Raw genomic sequence first — 25,427 nt, forward strand, 5'->3', positions numbered from 1 at the left:
GGTTCTAGTTTCGTTTCTAGGCCATGGCCGCCATCATGATCTGTTCCGATCGCAGCACCGGCTAGCTTTCCGACGAACGACACCAGGATATTAGGGCAGGTCCCGGTACCAAATCGCTGTCATCGGGAGCACAAACCCTTCCCCTTTCCTCTGGTCAGGGTGGAAAGTCTGGATCTCCGGTTTATCAGGATTTATAGGGGCTCAGCTGCGGAGCCCACAATTTAGGCGGCCACCATCCTCTGCTTCAATCTACGCCCCCCTAGAGATCCAGACACTTGTATCAACAATTGTTGAGAGGGGTGACACTTATCATTTCTGAAGCTGTATTAAATCAGTGCGGTGCCCCACAGCTATCTAGGGATGCACTGGGCCGTCGCTGTAGAACGTTTCTGGATCCATTCTGGCCACTAGGGAGTATTTTATGGTGGTTGGAATATGCACCAGAAAACACCTTTCCAAAGTGACTTATTCTTCACTAGATCACACATCATCACGCATCACCATGCCACCGATGCCTATACCATATATATGTATTCATTCTCAGTAAATATAAAAATTGGAGGAGATGCAAGATAAACTTAAGTGCGCTCTGTCATGACTCATCACAATAATATTTATTGACATATTTTCACTCATCAGCAAGCGTGCTTCCTAGCTGATTTGAAAACCAAAAAACGATGTGGTGAGCCTGACGCTTACAAACAAACAGGTTGAAGTTACAATTCTGAAAGAGAGAGCGAAGAAGTGATAAATACAGATCTCCTGCTCTGAAAAATGCTGGACTGTTCCCATGTGGCACAGGGTCAGACTAATTTGCATATTGCCATGTCTGAACTGGGGAGGCTGAGTGAGCTAAAGAATGGTGATGGATTAACCCCTTGGGCGCGGCCGCGATTCTGCGCCTGTGCGGCACTTTTAATGAGTGGGCAGGCTCATGATGGCCCCCAGCCGTCATCAGCACACGCCCACCGTGGTGCATGACGGACGGGGGCCGTCATCAGCATAGAAGAGGTTAAACCCAGATCAGTTGACTGGGGGTGAGTGTTTGATTTGCTCAAACGATCTGTCCATCATCCCCTTTTGTATCGCTTTGTTCGCCCAAAGTTGGCAGGGTATGCTCAGATGTGAGTCCCTTGCATACTTGGCTACTGGATTCAAGATAGCCTGGCTGATGAGGATTATGAATCCAAAACCTGTCCCAGGATGCTTGTTTCCGGTCCAGGGAAGACATGGCTTGGCAGTTCGGGCTTGACTGTTCCCATGAGGCACAGGGTCAGACTGATTTGTATATGGCCATGTCTGAACTGGGGTGGCTGAGTGAGCTAAAGAATGGTGATGGATTAAACCCAGATCAGTTGACTGGAGGTGAGTGTTTGGTTTGCTCAAACGCTCCTACCATCATCCCCTTTTGTATCGCTTTGTTCACCCTAAGTTGGCACGGTATGCTCAGACGTGAGTCCCTTGCTCACTTGGCCACTGGATTCAAGATAGCCTGGCTGATGAGGATTATGAATCCGAAACCGGTCCCAGGATGCTTGTTTCCGGTCCAGGGAAGACATGGCTTGGCAGTTTGGGCTGGACTGTTCCCATGAGGCACAGGGTCAGACTGATTTGCATATGGCCATGTCTGAACTGGGGTGGCTGAGTGACCTAAAGAATGGTGATGGATTAAACCCAGATCAGTTGACTGAGGGTGAGTGTTTGATTTGCTCAAACACTCCGTCCATCATCCCCTTTTGTATCGTATTCTCTGTGTCTTTTTTGCTCCCAATCTCAGCCCAAGGTTTTGTTAGCTTTTGTGCCACGCAAAGGGGTGTAAAGGCGACCCAAAAATGAAGTGAGATTTATCAAGACATGCCAGGCCATCTTTCATGGCCCTGCATGGCTTGATAAATCTAGAGTAACTCAATGCAGCAGGGAAGCATTCCATGGGTGGAGCGTAAGTGTTCTGATGGATTTTTGAGCATTCCCAAATTTTCCATTATTGGTGGCACTGGGAATATGTCAAAATGCTATACCTCCCCAAGTGAGGCCCTGTAAGTAGAAATATCTTCATTTCTCCCTGTTCTTTTCTCTTTCTGTGTGTGCTGCATTCTGCAGCACACAAAAAAGGGGAAATGGCTCTCAGGATTGTTTTTGTGCAGGAAGGTGTACTTCCCTGCACAAAAACAATCTTACCTACAATGCAGACACCCTCGCAACATAACACTATGGTCCAGGGAAGGCATGGCTTTGGCAGTTCGGGCTAGACTGTTCCGATGAGGCACAGGGTCAGACTGATTTGCATATGGCCATGTCTGAACTGGGGTGGCGGAGTGAGCTAAAGAATGGTGATGGATTAAACCCAGATCAATTGACTGGGGCGAATGTTTGATTTGCTCAAACGCTCCGTCCATCATCCCCTTTTGTATCGCATGGTGCCTGCATTGGCGCTAGGCAGCCAAAAGGGGGGCCAGAGCTAGGAAAGGGCTGGAATGTACTATGTAATGTTAAATGTGGTGTATTCCTCCCCTTTCTATTTCATGCAGTGCTGCAAGATGGCTTGCTGTGTTGAGCTGCATTAAGGATTGATAAATCTGGCCCTCCTATGTAATGATTTTGTTCTCTTTCCTCGAAAGATACCTGCCTCTCACATGACAATTAGTAATGCCTACTAAATTACCTGTGAGAGCCCGCAGGTGCGTGATTTACAATCTCTCATCCAATGGATCTTTTTAGGCTAACTGAGAGGCCAAAGGAGTTAGCAATAGTAGAACAATTAAACTTTTGTGAAGACCATTTGGTGACATAATTAGGGCCAAGAATCAGAGTTTGGATTTAGGTAGTTTTATCACCAATTAATAATGAGTTTAGTATATATGCCTGTCAATAGAATATTAAAAAAGTACTGAATTACAGATGGAAAAGCTGAAATATTGCAATAGGTTAAGTGTCAGTAGGATAAGATAAAAAATAATCACAGCCACAACAATACTGAAACTGAGAATTAGAAATAGGTGTTCCTCAAAGAAACTCCTACTCTCTCTCTTAAACATGAATACATTCTAAAGTCATCTAATCCAGGTTTTAAGTTAAGAATAAGGATGGTTTGTAGAGTGGGGTCTCAAGGAAATATGGAAATGCTGGAAGGTGTCATCATAGTATAGACTCCAGTAGAAGTCTTTTAGAATTGGAATTAGTGTTTAGCATGAAGCTTCACACTTTCAAGAATAAAGGAAGCAAAGAGGTCTGTACACCCTAAAGTCGAAGGAAATCTGCCCTCCTCTAATGGAATGAACACTAATTAAAAAAAAAACTTCAGCATCATTTACATCTCTTCCCACCCCACCAGGGACCACTCAATTTTCTTCTCCCGGTGTGCATTTGCAAAATCATCTTAATTTCCCATCCCACAGAACTTGGATAGTTACTGCAGCCTTGAGCATTCTCCATTCCTGATGCTCGGTGAATAGGAGGCTTCATCTGCTCATTAAGGTTTTACATTTGTTGCCAAGTTACTTTTCTCTGGCTTTACTATCAGTAGACTAAAACATACAATACTCCCTTTCTCCATCTAATTAGATCATGAGCATGCAGCTGCAAAAGAAAGAACACACTGACCAAGCAAAATACATTCCAAAATTAAGGCATTTAGTCAGGCTATCTTTAACTAAACATTTAAATGTGCACTTCAAATACACAGTTACACTTGTGTACATGCAACTCAAGAACAAATGCAAATGTCAATAAAAATATACATGATTACACTTTTAAATATGACTTTCAGAATATATGCAAATGTAACAAAGTATACATGCGAATGTGAATACAGAATTCATGATCATGTTTAAACTGCACAATAGTAAACACGTTTATGAAGCTTCAATTTCTCAATAGTTACATTTCATTAATGCATTTAAACATTCACACATGTTAAATATTATTAAATGCACACAGTAAATATAATACCAAAATAAATGTGAAATTGCACAATGATACCATATAAAGGATGGAGTCTAAATTACGCTATTCCACTTGTTGAAATACCCACCAAACATAATCAGAAATATACTCCTATAGGGGACATCATATGGTATACTCTTGCTGATGGGAGCACATGGAAGGAGACAACAAGCACAAAAAAGAGGCAAGTCTCTCTTGACCCACATTTGCCAAGAGAAGGATGGCCTGTGCAACCCCTTGTATTTTTTCTGACTGAATCTGCCACAGCTTGTGAACCTTTAAGGTTTTCAAGCAAATATAAAGTTGTCACTTTTTTGTCTTTGTTGCCATTTTCTCACATTGATACATTTCATTATATAACCAAGATAGAATGATTAAATGTACCATGTCAGTTGAGTATTTATGATACAACAGCAGAGGAAAGGATTGAACTTTATTGTTGTGTCATATTTGGTTATACCCTACTCACTCTATTACAGCAAATATTTGAGTTGGTGTAATGGGTAAGACGAATGCAGCAGAGAATTTACAGGGCATGGCCAAAACAAAAACTATTGGTTAAACACCCAGCTGAAACTTTCTTTTTAAGAAGTCAGATCTTTTTTAAATCAAGAAAGAAATGCCAAAGAAGCAGTTCCAATGGTTGCCAATCTATTAAGGTATTTAAAGAAAGGGCAGTAAACTCACAAATTAAGAATTACTCTACTAAAGCTGCAATAGAAGCTTCCAGTATGTCCAAATCGAATCCCTCGCCTAGCGCCAATCCTTCAACCTTGCCATTCAGAGTATAAGTTCACCTAGAGATGAATATAATTTATGATAATAATATCCACGCAGTTACTAAAGACTAGACTTTTACTGGCACTAATGAAACGGCAAAAGAGGGAGTATAATACATATAATTGAGGTACTTAGATTGGAAATCAATGAGTTAAACAATGTGTTGCAGTCTTTAGCTAATAAGATACAGGAGGCAAAGGTGAAGGGTCTCTAAAAATGACATCTGTGGGGACAATCTTGGTTTAATCAAACAAATTCATTATGAGAAAACATCTCCTACCCATCTGCAACCCAGTAATGACTATCAGGATATGCCTGGGAAAAAAGTCACCAGTGAAAATAGAAATAAAATACAAAACAACTGGCCCGGAGATCCAATGTGGAAGAGCATGCTTATGAATCAATCTCAAGCGGGGCTAATAATGGCCAATATTCGAGATTAGAAGCAATTGTCTTGATACAGATGGTGTTGATAAGGCAGGATATGGAACCGAGGGATCTTTGAGGAATCACATTACTGTCACTGCACGTATGCAATTATCACCTGCAAAAAGTGATGTCATGTGTATGAAAAAGGTTCCTAATTTATTACCATCTTCCAGGGAAGACAATAACTCATTGAAAAATGAGGTGATTCACTAGGTCTATTATTGTAGCACGTATGCTTTATTCCTCCTCAACTAAATTCTATGACTGTATTAAATTGTTTTTAACAAAGGAAGAATATGCAAAGGGGCTTGTGTCACTGGACCTTTGTACAATTCCGAGCTCTGGTTTCTTAATACAATTAAAAAATAATCCCCCAGAGCCAGTGATGCAACATAATCCTCCTACTGGAATATCATTGGAATCTATCATTGGAATCCATTAAAAACGTTACTGTCCACGAGTCTCTGAATTGATTGACACAAGGATAACGTTGAGGTAGTGGGGGTGGGGCACATGATATGAAGTCGAATCAAGTTTTTATTAAGCAGGCAAAATTACAATGGAATCTAACAACATGGGTCAGGACTATGTTCGCAACCTAATAATCATACAAGAAAATGAGGAATGAATGTGTCACACTTGCTGAAAAAGACACAGCCCACTTACATATATTATCATGGAATATTGTGGGGTTGAATGCAAAGCTAAATTACCCTAGCTGGGGAAGCTTTATAAATCATTTTTACATATTCTTGTTTCAAGAAGCTTGGGCTCCTGTTCCAGTTTATATAGCTGTTTATACTAGAGTGTAGAGGCAATAACATCAGGTGCTGTAGACCCTGGGGGGGGTAATTTGTGAAAGAAATGTGCCCCATAAATTGGTCTATAATGAAGCTTAATGTCAGATTACCTGTTATTTTAAGTTTAATAATTACTTCCACAAATGTTATATTGCTAATATATAACTGTAGCACTCTCAATGTTTGTGGTAATACACTGGAAATTGGTTCTTTGCAACAGAAACAACTTTACATGGCTTTCGTAGATCTGCCAGCAGCATTGGACCTGATCCTTAGAATTAAGTTATGGGAAGAAATTGAGCAAATGGATGTGGTGGAAAATGTACTCAATATAATTGTATACTTACACATTAATAATTATGCTCAAGTTTGATGAGGGAAGAAAGGAGAAGTGACTGGAGGAATCAATATAAAAAGAAGTGTCTGCTTGGGATGAGTATTAGCCCTCACATTGTTTTCCATTTATATTAATGATATACCTAAACATTTAGATGATTATGACAATGAGTTTCCAAAACTAGATTGCCAGAAGATATTCATGTTGTTGTGCACAGGTAATACATTAGTAATTTCTAAAACACTATTGGGCTTCAGACCCTATTAAATAATTTTATAAATTTCCTATCTCTACTATCTTCTGCAGTCAACACGGTTTAAAACGAATGCATTGAAAATAAAATACATGGGTTAACCCCACACAGATGATTTAGGGGTATATGATAGATGGGGGATTCATCTCTAGAACTTGCAATGAATTTTTACTGCCTGTGTGTGAATTTGGCAAACAGATTATTATGGATATCACAAATTGTGAAAAGCTCAACATAGACGGCAGCATCAGTTTTAAAACTATTTAACTCTACTACAACTAAGTCTGTATTACCTGCTGTACAAATGTACTAAGCCAAAGCCACTGGCACAGCTTTATGTGATGCTGAAATTTGGGAAATTCTCTATGTTACGAGTTTATCTGCGGCAGAAAATGAATTCATTAGATCACTAGCCAATGTCAAACCACTTCTATATTGGCTGCAAATGTGGTACACTGAAGATTTGGCAAATACACAAATTCAATAAATCACGTCTTTTACCATGGTAAAATTATGTGAGAATCTAGCTTTTTACCCAATGGTTAAAAGAGGCATGAGTGACCCTGTCACAATTTCTAGGGGTACAGTCAAAATTCTAGAAATGAAATATTGGTCTCAGGCATTATTGACTATTTTCTTCATTTTCATTTTTTTGAAAGTTTGAGACCTTCCTGGATGATATTACTCAACCTGGAGCAAAACACTTGCATTTGAAATTACGACCTTGAACACTACCAAAAATTGTTTTTGCTGTGATGATAATTTAAATTCTTGCTTATGTCCAGCATCTTTTGCACCGCTTATTGCCACCTACTGAGAAAATGGATCATCCCAATTTGCAACCTAGGTATAGTACAATACCGTATTGCACTAAGGATATTTAAATCAGACACTAATGGTCTTCCAGTATTTGGATTGTCAAGGGTTCTACATTTGTCTTGCTGTTTGAGAAGGAAACTGAACAATAAGCAAGAGTGATTATGGTAACATTTTAAGTTACAATGGATAAATATTATCCAACCTTTGAACTGTTTTTACATATTTGCAAAAATGTGATTGTTCTTCTACATGTTTTTATTGTAATTGAGTGTTATTTGGGGGCTTTGTCCCTAAATAAATATCTACATTCATGTGCTACTCCTGGAGGAATATGCCTAGGTTTGGTGTATATTTCTGACTACCATGTAATGCACAATATAATTCAGGACGTGTTTCCGCAATCCCCCTTAGTAACAGATTACAAGGTGTACATTTACATTCTTGGCAAATTCCAAGGTAATCCCATACAAAAGTATGTTTTCATGTGTAGATAAAGCAATTACTAATTTGGTTTTCATAATTCTGTTGCATAGGAACATTTAAATTGCTAAATATTTTTTTGTTCTCCATGATGAAAATAGTTTTACCATTGAGAAATCCCTCCCTTTAGACCCTTTGCAGTTCTGGAGATGCTCACTCCCCATTTTCCTTTTGAATAGGAATTTCCTCCTGCTCTTAAGGGAGACAACTTGGACTGTAGGCTGGGAATGTGACTGTTAACGTTTATGAATACTCACAACCTCTAAATATTGCGGTGTTCACTTATTTAGGTAGGTATCTCGGTAAACATCCTTTACAACGCCACTTTTACCACGCAGTGCCTTTACAACGCAACTTTTACAACGCAAACCATTACAACGCAATGCGCTGGGGGGCGCTCTGGGATAGGGAATACGTTTAATTTACTATCCAACACCTTCCCTACTATCCACGGGGACTGGAGTTGGAATAGTAAATTAAACTATTCAATATCCAGCGCCCCAAAGCACTATGCGTTGTAAAGGCATGCGTTGTAAAAACCGCGTTGTAAAGGCATGGCTGGTAAAAGCATGCGTTGTAACGTCATACATCGAGGTATCTCTATCCTGGAACACTCAAAAACCACCCATGAAGGCAGATCTTCTCACATGTAAAATGAGACCATATGTGAGTGGTTATATATCAGTAAATTATTTAAAAGTGTAAATGTCCAGTATATCTATAGTACATTTGAGTTTTCACACATATCTTACGATATAGCTCAACCTAAGTCTTATTTGTTAGACCTGACATCCTTGGTGTGGTATTCCCCTCAAACTTTTTGCTTCTCTCCTCCTGTTTGCAGAATTTGTTTTTGTTCACCCTACGACTTTTAACGAGCTTGTGCTCTCTCCTTCAAACCTGGTTTAATCAGTTTACACCTAATTGTCACATTTTATATACTGGTACGTCCCTAGTAAATAGTACTAAATGTACCTGGGACCGATAATTTAAATACTACTAGTGGGCGTGCAGCACTCATTAAACCACCCACCAATGCAGCCTTTTAAGACAAATCTCAGGCCTGCCACAGCAGCCTGTAGTCTGGTTTTAAACTGCCATTTTGCCATGGCAAAATAACCCTTTGCCTGTTGTTTTGATTCTTATCAGTCACCCCTAAGGCGGACCCTAAATAGGGTAGGGTGCATTGTATTTAAAACGTAGGTCATCTGTACTTAAGTTTTATATGACCGGGCAGTGAAAAACTCCTTAAGTCAATTTTCACTGTTGTAAGGCTTATCACTTCCATTGACCAACACCGGTTTATGAGTTTACATTTAATAAGTGAGAACTTTGGATTGGGAGCGGATAGAGATAAACTTAAATGAATTGTAATTTAAAATACTCTTTAATCATAAAGTTGGGTTTTAAGTCACAATTCTGAAAATGCCAATTTTAAGAAAGTTAGCATTTTCTTGTCCTAAACATTTGTGCTTTCTGCCAATGCCCTGGGTCACATGACTGTGAATGGCTCTGCTGTTGGGCTTTGTGAATTTCACCTAGACAGCGACACTAAAGTTGCTTAGGATCTTGTCAGGGGCTGAGTCAAAGATACATGCCATGATTGTTAGACCAGCACAACTTACATGTCTCTTCACATTTCTTCGCAACCTGTTCTGAAATGTTAGGCTGAAGAATTACGTTGACGCTATTACAACACTAAACTTCTATCTTTGGTCCAAGTCTTGTTCTAAAGACTGCTCATGCCAATCTCCTGCTGGTTCACCTGTCTTAAAGGAGGTCAGATCCTGCCAGAGAATCCTGATCATCCCTATTGTAGCTGTACTTCCATTCAGTATGAAGAAAATCCTGGACCAGAGGATGCTGTAACCAACTGGTAGAATGTCAGTTCAGCAGTTTGTAACGACATTTATTGTGGGCCTGTGAACTTGTATGTGAGGACCTCCATTCAACAGAAGAGAGTGAATTGTGGATGGGAGTAATAATTGGGCATGCCACGCAGAATTTGCCAAGAGGCCTGGAGACAAGGAAGAACACTAATTAAGCAGGAAACTATCAACATTGAGAACAATACTTTGACGGATATTATGCATTTGGTTCATAGAAGTGCAGGAAATGGTGGGAATATAAATAAATCAGTATATATATAAATTTATATCAAATATAATCCCAAGATTATGGGATGTGTGGATGCGAGAAGGTGTGCAAAAGGAGCTAGAATGATAAAGGCTGGAAGAGGTGATAGTTGAAAAAAGGGTGCAATTCTACAATACTTCAAGTTCACATTTTACAAAATAGTTTCATCAAATGTGTAACTACATATTCAATTATGTGGCATTGTTTAAAATTACAGACGTGGTCAATATTATTATATTCCAAATGCAGCTCCATTTGTTGGAGCCTGCCACTTAGTTTTGACTTCCTTTTCCTTTTTAAATTAGTTCAAATATTCTTCATGTATAATACGTTATAGGTAATGCCGAATTATTCTTGGTGCAGATTCTAAGGATGTAATTTACAGAGGCCAGCATGCATTTGGAATGATCACTCACAATATCCAATACCGAACATTTAACAAAGTACTAAATTACACTTTACCCCTCATTGAGAGCTCTAGCCTTTTCCAAGTCCTGGATCACGTTCAAAAGCACTTTTATCTTCTCTTGGTTGGAATTTAGTGATTCCTCTATGGTCTTCATTTTGCCCTTGAGTGCGCATAATTCACCTGGTGCAAGGTTTATTTGGCTGATTTGTATAATCTCGTTCCCGGTGTTGAGGGTACTTGTGTTTCCCGAAAAGTGGGGCTTGATATTAACTCCTCTCTCAGTGTTTTGAAGGCCTGGGCCTTCAGAGGTCCCCACAGAGGCCTGTTTGTCTCTTTCACATTTGGAATCCGGCTGTGATGTTTGAGCTGAGTTTTGATTTTCGTTGTTGACTGGAAATGAAACTTGTGCTAGATTATCACTGACTAATGTCGTATTAAGAGTCTTTGTCATGGATTGTGTGGACTGATGTTGGTCTGCGTGGGAGCATTTCAATGAGGTTTTGAGTGCTGGATTGAGTGAGGTTAAAGTTCTCTTAATGTCTGAATGTTTATTTGGAAGGGATATTTCTGTCCCATTTTTACTAACTTCACAAAAATCACTCTTTAAGGTTCTTCGATTGCAATGACTATTGTGATGACTGTGCTCTTCCTTTTTACTTGATTGACACTTACCAACAAAAGAAAGAATAGATTTGGGATCTATGGACTTTTCTGTAGTGGAAATGGAAGCGTCGGTGTTTTGCGATGCATTTTGGTAATGGTGGTGACTTGTCTCATATGATTCCGATGATTTCTCAAGAGTCAGAAACTTTGTGAGCTCGTGGCAGATATTTGCCGGTCCTTTGTCGTGTGCCTTTCGTGCCTTTTTTTTTAATTTAAGGGCTTTTTTGGACGATTTAGTGGCATCATCGGAATGCTTTGGTAGCTCGGATGACGTGGTGTTGTCTGGCTCACAAAGATTTCCATTAACCTGGAAACAGCCCTTGGGCTCCAAAGACACTTCTTTAAATGCTTTGCTTGTCATGAGTATTTTCTTTCTGAAGATTGGAAAGTGCTTTCTGAGGCTTGGAGACGTCTGTATAGCAATATTTCGAAGTGCTCGTTTTGATCGCGGGAAGGATATTGTGCAAGTTGACAAATTGTACAGCCCAGGCCTTATTGCCTTTCCATTCAGCGTTGAAGTGGTGTTCACGGGCTTAGCATCCAATCCATTTGCGCCAGTTTGTTTTCTGTTTGTGCCATCGTCTTTAAAACGCACTTGCTGTGATTTATTTCGAGCGTGAGCTTGTTGCCTCAGGAAATCAATGGAATCGAGGCTGTTTCTTTTCAGTAAACCCTGCTGCACATTTGTGATTTGCTTTTCCATTGAGACATTGGCCAATGTTTTAAGACACTGGGTTTCCTTCCGACCCATTATAATGGAAGAATGATACTACCATGTGAATAGAAGAGCCTTGCGTTTGTCTCGATAAAAACTGTTGTTTCCATGTTTTATGCCTGTAAGCAGTAGATGAGACCTATATTTTATAGATAAGCAAAACAATCTTGGAAAGAAATCGCTTCATATTTAATTTAAGTAAGATGACGAGTGATTAGATTTTTTTGACCACTTAAAATTCTTCAACACATTTAAAATAGTTTAATGTTATCAAATTTGGAGAAAAAAATAACATAGCATATGGATTGGTTCCCATTATATTAGAGTGCACTATCTGCTGCTAGGTACTCATTGCCATGTTACTTTGCCATTGATTAAAAGAACAGAGGCATCAGCATCTACTCGTTTTAAGGCATTTGATTTAGCAACTATGCCTCAACAGTCTCGCGAGTAATCTAACTTGTGAATTACAGACTGCAATACTTACATATTTCTTGATTGCCTGAGATTTAGCTATGACATGACAAAATAACTTTTGACTTGTCGGTTGTGCACTTTTACTGAAAAGAAATATTTGTGAATAAGGAACAAAAACAACTCTGGGACCATTTTCCTTCGCCTTGGAATTGGCGTTGGTGTGAGGCTTCTAAATAATCAATCAGGGGGGGTATTTCAAGGTTTACAGTTTGGGTGATTGGAACAGAGAGGCAGGGCATTCTTCCTAGCAGAATTGCGTTACACAGGATGTGCCTGGAGTGGTTGTTTTGCTTGCGTTGATGTAGATTTAACTGTATCATGCCTGATGAAGATTTCGATTCCAATGAAAAGTGCTTCATGTTCGCCCCTTGGAGAAAAGTCCATTCATTTACCTTTTCCACAGATTGGCATCCACATATTTCCCTAAGAGGTAAACAGAAAACAATTACTGTTGAGCACACTTGAATAATGTAAAGGAACAGCTCTTATGGGTCAAAATCGAATAGAATTGTAAAGTACTGGTTTTGAAGAAGGGCTAGTTTATTTATAGAGTGAAGGTAAATGCAGCACATATATTGGCATTTTTTCTGAAGTTTTTAAAGGGAATCAAATCACCTACAAATCATGGAAAGTAAAGCGCTTACTCGAGCGACAAGTGTTGAAAAGGAGGGTATGAAATTTCCTCAGACATCAATTCTCCGCCAAAACGAAAATCTAACAGAACATTGGCAAGCAAACACTGACAAAGTCAACAGGTCGCCCTGTGAAAACTATTAGCTTTGCCAATGCTAGATGGCCTCTATGCGGATGTGTGTTGGCCATTTTTTTATGCATTTTCTATTGCTTTAAAACAATCCATTTAAGAAGGCTACTGCAGATGTGTGCACAATGGAAAACAGGGAGATTCAAATATTCATGGGACCGACAAACACCAGAATGGGGAGGCAGGCGATGGAATCAGGAGCAGTAAAATTAGGTAAATGAAAAATCCACCCAGCCATGAATAAAGGGCTCACCCAAAGCCACCTCTATGTTTGCAATAAGTCTTTGACAACACACAGTTAAAGCTGTTCGTAGGTGAGACATAAAAAGGAAAAAAATGCAAAGGGGAGAAACAGATTTTAACAATGGCTATTTTGTCATCTATTGATCAACAACCTTGTGACCAAACAATGGCAACAGCAATAGGTATGGCCTGGTTTAAAGGGAATGTTGTCAGGTAATGTGAAGCATTTTACAAGTAAAAAGAAAATACCTGACGACTCTGCATTAACTATGCACTATAACTAAATAAATTACTTTCCTACTTTGTGAACATATTTGAATGTTTAACTAATGTTATCTTGCATACATTTATTTCAATGGTACATAATAACTGTAATAAATTGGGTTACTTGTTGAGGAGGGTGAACCCCTTCTCAAGCAGCAACACCAATTCCTCTAAGGGTGAAGTTAAGCAAACCCTAAATTAATCTGTGCTAAACCCTTAGTAGCTTGGCACAGAGCAGTCAGGCTAAACTCAAAGGCAAATCCCACCACAAAAGGATCCCACACCAGTTTTAAAAAATGGTCATTTTTTAATAAATAAAACAAGATCAAAATGACAAAAATCCAATCGGTAGAATCGAAGATCCACAGGTTTAACATTTGCAGTGAAAATAGTGGAAAAAAAGCACAAATCACCAAATGTGGAAATCTGGATGCATCAGACTGGAGCAAGCAAAGTCACAAGTTTGTGCCGACCGCAATGGAGCATGGGATGCTGCAGGGACCCAGTTAGGTCTGCTGAGCAAAGTACCCTAGGTCCTGGTTGCAGAGCTTTGTGAGGTTCTACACAGAGGTGGTGTTGTGCATCCGAGGCAATGTGTTGGTTCCAAGTTTCTGTGGAGCTGCAATGCTAGGTCCTATTTAGTCATCGAGGAACATGCTGATGAGGGCATGCAATGCGAAGTTTGGTGTTGTGCATGCATTGTGCCTTCTAGGCATTGCATCCGTTCCCGAGGATTAGCTTTGCAACACAAAGCCGAGGAGATGTATTGGTTTTGCTGGGTCCATTGATGGGCTAGCAGAGCACCTTCAGGCCCACTTCCAAGGGTCCAGGGCTGCGGTGGCAGGGTCGGACTCACAGATTGCAGAGTCCAGGTGCTGGGTTCAAGGTTGTTGGAGCCTTCTGTCTTTGAGGCTGACGTCAGGAGCCGGCCAACTTGCCCTTGGAGTCACAGTGGGGTCCTGGGTTCTACAGATGCAGGTCCAGTCCTTCTCACTCAGGCAAGAGGGCTTGCTCAGGCAAGAGGGCAGCAGGCAGGTAGATTGGCACAGCAGGGCAGAAGTTCCTTCAGATCAGCGGTCCAGCAGAGTAGCAGTCCGACTTGATGGCAGATTATACACAGGTCCAGAGGGGTACTGAACAGGTGGTGTCTGGGGTCCAGTTTTTATTTATACCTGGCGTCCTTCTTCTGGAAGGTGGGAGAACCTTCCAGAGGCTTCCCTTTGAAGTCCCCATAAATACTGCATTCCCCGCCCCAGCTCTAGACTAACTACAGAGGGTATGCATCTTTTTGTGTGGAGGCAGCACACAGCGATATTTAAGTGTAAGTAGGGCTGTGCCCAGTTCCACCCTCCCATCCTGCCAGTGGTGGCCCTTCCAGACACACCTAAGCTCTCTATCATGTGTAGCTTTCTAGGAGGTATACACAAAGCAGAGCTGTCGTCTACACCCAGTCATGTGACCCAGGGACAGGCTACATGCACTAAAAGGCTAAGGCAGGAAAATGCCAATTTTTTAAAAGCGTCATTTTCAAAACTGTAATTTAAAATACGCCTTTACCATAAGAGAGGATTTTTCCTCCCAGTTTCAAAGACACCAAACATGATCTGGTTACCTGGTTCCACCTGGAAAGTACAGATTATTAAATGTAATAAGGTAACTCCAATGCTAGCATATAGTAGAGGTAAGCCTTGCAGCAGTGAAAAACGAATTTGAGGGTTTTCACTACCAAGACATGTAAAATTTAAAAGCACAGGTCCAACTTTTAACATACAATTCACCCTGCCTTCTGGGCTATCTAGGACCAATGCGAGTTGAGTGCCAGGTGATAGTGGGTTAATTGCAGTATCAAAATTTTAAAGTACAGAGGGAGGTGAGCATGAATGTGAATAATTAAAATAATACCTACCCCAGCACATTTGTGGTTGTTACATGGTGTGTGGGAGAAAATGGTATGAGCAGCATCTAATCCTGAAGTGCCAGAGTATCTTTGTGATTGATCCAGGTCACAGCGTTGTCAGTGAAAGGTAGTTGGGAGCTATGAGAGTCACTAAAGTGGGCAATAAAAAAGAGTTCTGTCCAAATTCTGCAAACCGTCGGGTGGTGGAGTTTTTTCTTGTGTGCGGCTTGCCTTCGGTAAGTTGGTGAGCACGAGCGAGATTTGGCATCCCCTAGTATGTTTTTCAGTCGCTAGCAGGGTTCCCGGGGAAATTTCACCAACGTGGGCGGTCGTGGCCAGAATGCTGCTGCTCAAAAAGAAAATCTACTCGAGCTACAACAAACTCAACTCGAGAAGCAGCGCCGTCTGGTGCACAGCATGGTACTGTTCGCTCTGATTTCTCAGCGTGGAACGAGCTCCCAGCACTAAAAATCAGCACGACATGCCCAATCCACCCCTTTGCAGAACTCCATGGAATATTGCCAAATTTTCATTTAAACTCCATAGAATTCTGTGGAGTGAAACTCTGCAAGTTCCATCTACCCCTAGTATTTTGTAAGTAGAGTGAAACTGAAAATTCACTATTGCTTATGTCGATGATTATAGTTGGGCGATTTGTAGTTGCTTTGACTGGCTGGCGATTAACAGAGAATCAAGATATGGTTGTGTGGATGTGGAGCCATGTGATGTTGTGTGGTAGTGGTTAGTGTGAATGATTGTAAAGGGTAGAGGTTTTAAGAGTACCTTATTCATTCAACTTCAGAATGGCTTTTAATAATTTTATGTGAGAATTGTATTGTAAAACGAATGCTTTGGCATAGCTTTTTTACAAATACTTTGCAGCGGAAGAACCCCACTGAACCCACCTTAAGAATGTCATGATGGCTTACTTCACTCTCGCCCAGTGTAGTTTGAAATAGATATTTATGCCCCGTTGCTTTCTGAGTCCTCCTGACACCACTACAAGGAGGAACTACCCTGTCTTTGTCCCCACTGTACTCCAACCTCAGTAGGGTATGTTGCACATAGATGTCACAGAGTTTGCCTTGGCTTATACGCGGCAGGCTGATGACCATACTGCAGATATCAACGAGCTTGGATATCCTGATGAGGATGGAAAACACCAGAGCCATGTTCTGCATTCACAAGCAACGGGAGCCCACTCTTACTGCACCCCAGAAAACTGATGGGCTGACTTACACTTTGCGGAAGGAGGTCACGACATCTCATTGAAGCACGTTTGCAAGCATAGCGATAGAGGCTGCAATACCTTAGTGAAAATGATGTAATGCATATTTTCCTTTATTAATGTAATACATTCTGAACAAATGCTGGTCTAAATACAAAGGTGCCAAGAGTAAATACAAATAAAAACCATGAAAATAGCACATCACCTCAGATTTCCCAGCAATATAAATCAAAGGTGTCCATCATCTCCCAGACTTTAATTAATGCTCTCTGATTTATTTCTCTGAAAATGATGAGCGTGATTTATTTTCGGATGGTTGAAGTGACTGTCTAGAGTCCTATAATTAACTGCCGGTTATTCTCTGCGTTTGCCTTTATGAACTGATGTCCTAACATATTAAAGTTCAGTATAGACTTGATGTGCAGTTATTCATTTTAAACACGGTATTTTGAGAGAAGTGAAGTAAGTGTGCTCACGTGTAACCACAGTGCACGTTAGACCGACGGTCTTCATGGGGTTGGTTTTTATCCCGATCGAGTGGACCTCACTGCAACCTCCAGGCTGGTTAAATGCCTTTGTTTATAATGCACAGAAAGACAGGCCACCAGCAACAGTACGTGCACAGAGAGTAATATGCTAATAATTGCATATTTTGGGTGATATTATGAAGGCTTAGCCTCTTATGAGCTGTGGCCGCTCCCTGCACTGCACCTGCAAGTTGCACTGGATAACTTAAACACTGTAAGCACAAGTACGATTCTGCAGCAAATCATTCTCTGGCAGTTGAGCAATTTTTTTTTTTTAAATCAGCAAAGTCGTGTTCGATCAGCAGTCATTGTTAGCGGCAAACTGAGGAACACGGCGCCAGCAATCCATTCTAGAGACAGATACTGCTTTTAATAATTCACATGCTGTTAATTGTAAATTCGTTATCCTTAACTAGATCGTTAAGCATGTTCGCTTCATTTTGTATAGAGACGAACAACCAATATAGTTAGTATTTCTCTTACTAGTTTCAACTAACATTTTCCTATTTGAAAAACTCGTTTTAAAGCAAACTATCTCATCCCCCCAAAAATAAAAAAATTACATAATAGGTAGCATATTGTGTACTTTGGTCATATACTGCCATCTTGCAAGGCACACACATGATATGTATCTCCTGCCTGCAAACAATTGGACACCATGTGGTAGTCACCAAAACTATTTGCATGAGAGACAATATACGCCATAAAGAGTGTCAGAGGGAAGAGACCCTTGAGAGGCTCAGTAGGGGGTGGTCACTGAGGTAATGTAGAAGGCCAGTTGTTCTGGTGCGACCTACCAGGAAAGATTAATGTTCCTCCAACACCGCAGACAGTTTTAGGATGATTTACAAGCACTCTGCGAGCAAGTATGTGAAAAGTCTTTTACAGTTTCACTAGAAACAAGATGCTGATTTGCCATAGTCTAATGTGATGAGGATCTTTGCCCTTCACTTCCATTCCCTTCCGGTCACTTCCCTTCCAACATTGGGTCAAGGGCCACTTCATAGCTTTGTTGATAAATAAAGGATATTTGAACGATAACCCTCTCCCCCTTCTCAGCTGTGAACTTCAATGGCAGAGCTGAATTGGAATCAGCTGGTGGATCCTAGTTAAGATGGGGTTTGCTAATGATGAGATTGCAGTCTACTGGCTGGTGTTCCCAAAGGTGAGAGGGTAGTCCTCGATAGTTCTAAGACAATAGGGCAGCTTCAGCAAGATGCCCGAGGTCTGACTCTGCGACTTCCAGCATCAAATTGCCCTCCCTCCATTCCTCTTATGGTCAATTCTGGCATGTGTGTTCATATTGGCTTTTGGGCTATCTCAGGTTTCAGTTGGGTGAATAGTATCTGACTAGTTACCCTAGACTACATGCTCTTTGCCCCAGATTCCGTACTTAATGGTGGTCTCATAATTGTGTTACATCATGATTGTACAAACTAAACAAGCATTGGTAAAGCCAATAGGTCTCACCTTTGAGGCATATTGGTTTTGCCAATGATGTTTGTCCACGCCCCACAGCAACTGAGCAGTGTGTTGTGTGGCTAAAGGTTAAAAAAAAAAAGCCAATGACGTGGATGCCTGCGTCATCTTGCAGGAGTGGGCACCTTACATGAGTGTGCATACGAAATGGGGCACATACTTTTTATTCTTTTTAGTTAACCCTTTACCAACGGGGGGCTGATGAGGCTGCACAAGCAACATGGAGGAAGTTAGGATGGACAGGGAGCAACACAGGGGTTGGAGAAAGGAACTCAGAGGGTGCAGGTTGTGGAAGCATTAGGGAAACCCACTTGGCAGAGTACAAGAGGGAGGGTATAAGAGAAGTGGTACAGAGAAACACAGATTGCAGGGGGGAGATGTACACAAGGGAGACTGCTTGAAAACACATGCATTCCCATGGAGTGCTAAACACATTAGAAAAAAGTTTTTTCTAAAAACCAAGCAGTGGAAGCAGAAATGGCAGCCAGTCAAAGGGAGTGTAAAATGGCAGTGTTCCATGGGAGGGACAAGCACAAGATTTACAATTTGGCACACGAATAAGAAGCTGGCAATTCAGAGTGACAAGGAAAGCCAACCAGTGGTGAGCAATGGGTGGGCTCCAAACCCCTCTGTGTTCTTGGTAAGCCACAGTATGTTTTGCAACCAACAGCGCGTGCACTGCCTAGTAGGTTCAACCTAACAATTGAAACGTTTTCTTCCTTCATGGTGCAGAGAACACTGCAGCCCCAATAGTGAATGAATGAATGAATACCTTCTTCTATAGCGCATGGCTACTCTTGAGCATCCCAGCGCTGTAAGACAAAGGAAAATAAAGACACTATTGGAAAAGGTGTGTCTTTAAGCGCTTCCTGAAAGCAAGGTGGTTTGACTCATGCCTGATGACATCTGGGAGTGCGTTCCATTCTTTAGCTGCATGCACAGAAAGCCGACGGCCACCCATCCGGGCCAGCTTCATCCTGGGAACTACCAGCAAGTTCCGCTGGTTGGATCTCAGAGATCTCACTGATTGGTGGCGACGAAAGAGGGGATCCAGAATAGGCGGGCCAGCACCATGGATGGACTTATGCGCCAGGCACATGGTCTTAAAAGTAATCCTTCCCTTGATGGATAGCCAGTGCAAGGATTGAAGTGCGGCTTTCGCTGAACAATTTTTGGGGACTTTCATGAGCAGTCGAGCAGCACAATTCTGTACAGATTGCAGAATTTTTATGGTGCCGACTGGGGCCCCCATATAGACGGCGTTTGCATAATCCAGCCGTGACATAATCAACGACTGGACTAGCAGTCTTCTGGCTTCGAATGGCAGAAGGTCTAACACTTTTTTTAAGACTCTCAGCAGCCCGTAACAGGTTGCGGCTACCTTTTTTGCCTGGTAGTGAAATCCTAGGGAGGAGTCTAGCCAGAACCCCAAGCTTTTTATATGAGTCTTAGGTGCTGGGGGGGGGGGTCCTAGGCAGTGAGGCCACCAAGGGTCAAGATTAATTGGGGCTTTGTAACCCAGGAGCATGATGCCCGTTTTGGCCCCATTTAGCTTTAAAAAGGAGGAAGTCATCCATTCCAGAACCTTGGTGAGACACGGGGTCAGATTGTTGATCCCCTGATTTAAAACATCGTTCCTCACCAAGGAAACCACCAGCTGCGTGTCATCGGCGTAGGTAACGAGTTGGATTCCCCAGGGAAGAACCACCTCAGCCAAAGGTCTCATATAGATATTAAACAGAGTTGGGCTGAGGGAAGAGCCCTGGGGAACGCCGTGATTCAGTTGCAGCTGGCTGGTGTCAAATACTTTATTTTCCCTTTTACCAGTATACTTAGGGGCATGTTTATTAACAAATCACGCAGCTCAGAAGTTACCTTGTGTCGTACTTCACATTGTACGGTGCATTCCTGTAATTTCCCAGCTCTGATGCACAATATGCTCCTCAGTTGACGTTTCCTCAGTTGATGATCTAATTCAAAATTTTAGAATCCACCCTCATCAGGAATGAGACATAAACCTGTTTGGAAATGCTGTAGTTTATTTTCCAGAGTGAGTTTTTTTCCAGAAGTAGTGTATGTTAGTGACATTGTTCCTTTATAGCAGGCTTACAACCTGACAACTGTTGTAGGCATCCCTGTCATTTTTATCCTTAATCACCAGTGGTACCCATATGACTTCTTTTTTTGGCAATAGTTTTAGTGGCCACAAACCACTAGAACACTTCGAGGTGACGGTTCTTTGGTGAGCCCTGAAGGACAAGACCACCATTGGTCTCACCATCCTTCATCCTAAAAAAAGTAATCTGCCTTAAACCTGCTAGATCGAGCAGCTAATGTTTAGATTGTAGTGCACACAGTAGCACTCTCTGCTGGTCACTATATATAAATGGAAGTTCAGAGGCTTAGTATTTCAAAGGCCTCTTTATGCTTCAATTTTGTTATTAACTATAATGTTCATACACATTATATGGAATCATTGCAGGAGTAACCCAAAGTGAACATTAGTGTGTATGAAATATGACAAATGGTTCGCAAACATTACTGGTTGGACTAAGTTAGGGTCACACTTAAATATTCATATTCATGTGTCATAAGGTAAGAATGGCATTTGCAATTTGGAGGATGAGTGCTGCTCTTCATCCTGTTTTTCAAATATTTACGGTACGCATGGGGCAATACACATCTCTTCCTACCAAAGCAACCCTTGGAGACATAAAGTAGAGATTCCTGCTGAGGCCATGCTGATTGGCCTGGCACTATAAAATTGTGAGTTGCACTGGACATTGCTTGACTGTGAGAATAAGTCTGTGCAGCAGTTCTCTTGTCCTTTCTTGAAATTGGAGTTCTATGAAACCCTTGTTGTTTTACTGTATCAAGCATGTGGAGCTGCTACAATGCCTACTTTCTCTTAACCTGAAGTAAATCTACGACCTGCTGATGGCATCTTACTTGCCCTAATACTGCTGCTTATATTGACCAGCATTTGAGTCCGTAGCCAGCCCATTGGGCCCAGGGAGCCCGAACTCAGTATACGACTCACTACAAGATTAGGATAGTTTACTGAAGGTTCAACCTGGTCATGCAACAATGTTTGGGAACATCCACTGAGCTCATCTCAACCTGCACCAGTGATGGAGATGGGCTACGAGAGAGATAGACTCACACAGTTACCACAGTTACAGCTAAGATGGTGGTGACTCGGCTTGGGACAAATCAGTGTTAATTATTGTTGTCGATTTTTATTTATTTTCACATGCTGAGCACTCCTGGCGGTTGCTGCTTGGTGCCTAGAAGCACTCTGAATATTGCCATACCTCTAATATACCCACAAATATATGCCCTGACTCAAAGAGACTGTCTCTTTGCCTTGGAGGTATTATTGACAATGGTGATATTATTGTATTTACTTTCTGTTGGATAGTTTTGATGTTGTCTAAATTTAGGTTCCCAAGCATTAATGTAATACAAAAGAGATTCAAAGTATTTAATTTTGGTGAGGAGGTTACAGTCATCCATTATGTCTAATAGTGTCTTTATCAATAGAGGTTTGCAAATCAATAGCAGTTTGAGATTGTCAAGGACACAATTTGCATCGCTGCTTTGTTTTTTTATTTGTTGTTGTTTGCAACCACTAAAGATTCATAACATTTGAGCTATGTAAACATTAGAACTTTTCTTGCATGGCATTGTGTTTTATCTTAATAAATTGTGCTTGTTTTATAACTATGTTATATATTACATCTTCTTTTCTTTGGTCCAGTGAGCCCACTTCAGTTACGTGCCAAATTTTGTTATAATTTTGTATTGTGTTTTTATTGTATTTTTCACTTTTCCTTGATTTGAATTTGTTTAAATGTTAAATGTATTTAAGATATATGTGTTAAATGTATTGTATTGACACAATCTCTAACTGGACATCCAAACTAGGGTATTGTTGTGATACCAGTTTTGCACCCTTTCTTCAATCAATCATTAGACTGCTCACCCATGTCTACCCCAGGAATCAAGGTCCCTTGAGTGATCCCCTCTCAATGTTGTGGAATTAAAACTTAATTTGTCATTACTGTGGACCTGGAGATCTTTTATTTTGACACTCCTCTGACTTCTAAAATTACCCACTCAGGTGAACATAGCCTGACACTGTTGGGAGTGGTGGGATTCAAACCTATGCTTCTGAGACTGAAGCTTTCTAAACAGCTTAGACTGGGTAAAAGAGGGAGTTTAAAGTGACTAGGTTACACACTTAGAAATAAGATAAAAAGAAAGACCGGAGAAAATATGGAGAACAAGCTAAATAAGGTCAGTTTAATGCATTGCTTTAGCCACCCCCTGCGGCTTCTCCACCTCACCCCTGCATCTTAAAGAAACTACTTGGAAATCCTCTTTGTGAAAGGATGTGTTAGCATTATTTGGTTCTAAAGATTTAGAATGTAAAGTCTACAGGATTACAAATTATAAGTTATCTGCAGGCTTACTTAGCTTATGTAACCCCCACCTTATGTTTAGATCTAAGTACATTAAGCACAGATTGCAAAGAACCCAGAGTTATGTGTCTAATTTAGAGAGTTTTGGAACCTTGTAATTATTATAACCTCAATGAGAAAGGGGTTTTTGAGTTGGGATGAACTGGAGCCCAGCAAAAGTAATAAGGTCACTATTGTGTTAGGTCCAGTCAAAGTTATAATATTTTAAACCAGACCTCAACCTCTGTTAGCTATGATACAGAGCAGCGAGACTTAACACTAATGTGTAAAGCCAAAACCTTTAAAAGTTCAAAAACAGAACACAATAAAAGGCCCACTTCGATTTACATAAATAGCAAAAACATTGATAAGGAAAATGAGACCAAAACAACAAAAATCAAATAAAGGGGAACCGTGGTAAAGATTTTGTAAAGGTTTAAGGGAAAATAGAATCCAAAAGTGCAACACATCAATGATAGTCAATACTTGCTTTGGGCTTGGATATGGGGGCGATTTGAGAATGACCACACTGGAACACAAGTCGGGTACACCATGTACATTGGCCCCATAAGGGCCTGGAACTAGGGAAGTTCGAAAAAGTTTCTAAGTACAAATCTGATACAGGACATTGTTGTTTTTCTTGAGGAAAAACTCCTTGTCATGTAGAACAAACCTGAAATTCAATCTGATGCCATGGATTTGCCAGGGGGAAATGATCTGTGTTTGGAACCCTTTCAACTCTAGAACAGCATTTTTTAAAATGTTCCCAAAGTTCTTTTGTTGCCAAATCAAGCACAGTCTTAAATTTCTAAGAACCACAGAGGAAGCACTCTGGGACTCTCAAGGAAGAGGGTAACCGCAAAATCTAGCTCAGGTCCAGTTGCCACTGGTCAGCTGAGATTCTTCACAGAAATGTCTTCTTCAGCTTTATTTCCTTGAAGCCACCCAAGGGATCAGCCTTGTGATCCATGGAGATTCTTCTGTCCTCTGGTTTTCAAGTGAAAGGGAGTCCTACCTTCTCAGGTCCTTCTCACGGGCCTCAGATGCCAAGTGCAGCAAGTTCAGTCCGCCTGGTATCCTTTCACAAGTCTAGCAGTGTTCTGAGGAAGGCTGGGTGAAGGTCCAGCGTTGTATGGTTTATCAGCATGTGGATGAGGACATCCTAAGACAATCTCAACTTCGCTTTGACCAATTGAGTAAAGGTTCCCAGCCCCTTCTCTACCTACTTTTGTAGTAGTTCATGTTTACTTTTCTGCAAACAGGCTCAAAATGCAATGTGACAAGCCAAATCAAGATGGTGAAGGCCTTCGCCCACACTAAACTTGGGCTCTGATGCTGGGAGAATGAGCAGGGAATGTACAATTGTACACATCTAACACTAAAATCCAGTTTGAAGAAGTCGCTGTACCTACAACAAACCCAGAGACAGAAGTGTGGTAGGCAAAAGTGGGGTCCTTCAGCAACCAGATATGAGATGCAAAAGAAATGTCCTAGAATTCTGTTTGCTTCTATTGGAGGGTGAAAAGGTATTTATGTGACTCAATAGACCTGCCAGGCAGGAATTGACAGTTTGGTGCCCACAGTACCCACTCTGCATATTCTATTGAGCTTCGAAAAGAGATCCCTGCCAATTCAGGTCAGCCAAATGTGTGCTCCTTGGAGGAATTTCACATGCTTTCACACTTCGGGGTTGACATATGCTAATGCTAATTAGAATTCTCATAGTTCATGCAAGTAAAGGGTAATTTTCTTTTCCTTAATATGTATTAAAAATGCTGCTTCACCATTGCATTGGAGTTTTAATAACTTTTTAAATTAGTGGTTAGCGGTCCAATTCCCAATACGGTATGAGTATTTTAATTTGTACTCTAGCCTTCTACATCGGACAGCTTTGCCTGTCACGGTGAAAATAGCTGTTAGGGCCATGTCACTGTAGGGGCATGGTACATTAATTATCTACATGTCCCATTCTTTTAAATACCATGAAGCGTATCTTGTGGTCCATAAGACTTACAAAGGGATCATGTTCTAATATTTAAATAGGAGATTTTTGTCTGTTAAGAAGGATGATTTTAACAGACTGCATTGCAAGTTCTACACTACAGTCGGCAGGCTAAAAGTTTAGACCTGAGTCCATGTTTTTCTGTGTCATAATAATGAATGTCACAATAATTTCTGAAGTGTACATATGGAAATTGAGCAGTACTGCGAAAGGTTTAATAATAGCTGTCAAATGATTTTCATTAGCTGTTTTACAACTCTGACCTTTACTTCTGAACCACTACTGTTTAATATATCCATATCTAATGTTTGTGTCACGAAA

At 40.9% G+C, this 25,427-nt stretch overlaps 2 protein-coding genes across 2 annotated transcripts in view; one reads left to right on the forward strand and one right to left on the reverse strand.

Annotated features, from left to right (window-relative positions):
- The window catches only part of INSYN2B (inhibitory synaptic factor family member 2B), a 119,856-nt gene extending 107,925 nt beyond the window's left edge, over window positions 1–11,931 (reverse strand). The window contains exon 1 of the mRNA XM_086931426.1: window positions 10,439–11,931. Coding sequence (XP_086787552.1) covers window positions 10,439–11,799 — 1,361 coding nt within the window. The 5' untranslated portion in view covers window positions 11,800–11,931. The remainder of the gene's footprint in view (window positions 1–10,438) is intronic.
- DOCK2 (dedicator of cytokinesis 2) overlaps window positions 1–25,427 on the forward strand; it is a 2,333,210-nt gene that overhangs the window by 1,308,188 nt on the left and 999,595 nt on the right. The gene's annotated exons all lie outside the window — the stretch shown is intronic.

The sequence above is a fragment of the Lissotriton vulgaris genome, chromosome 7 (assembly GCF_964263255.1).
Source record: "Lissotriton vulgaris chromosome 7, aLisVul1.2, whole genome shotgun sequence".
In the NCBI taxonomy this organism is placed as follows: Eukaryota; Metazoa; Chordata; class Amphibia; order Caudata; family Salamandridae; genus Lissotriton; species Lissotriton vulgaris.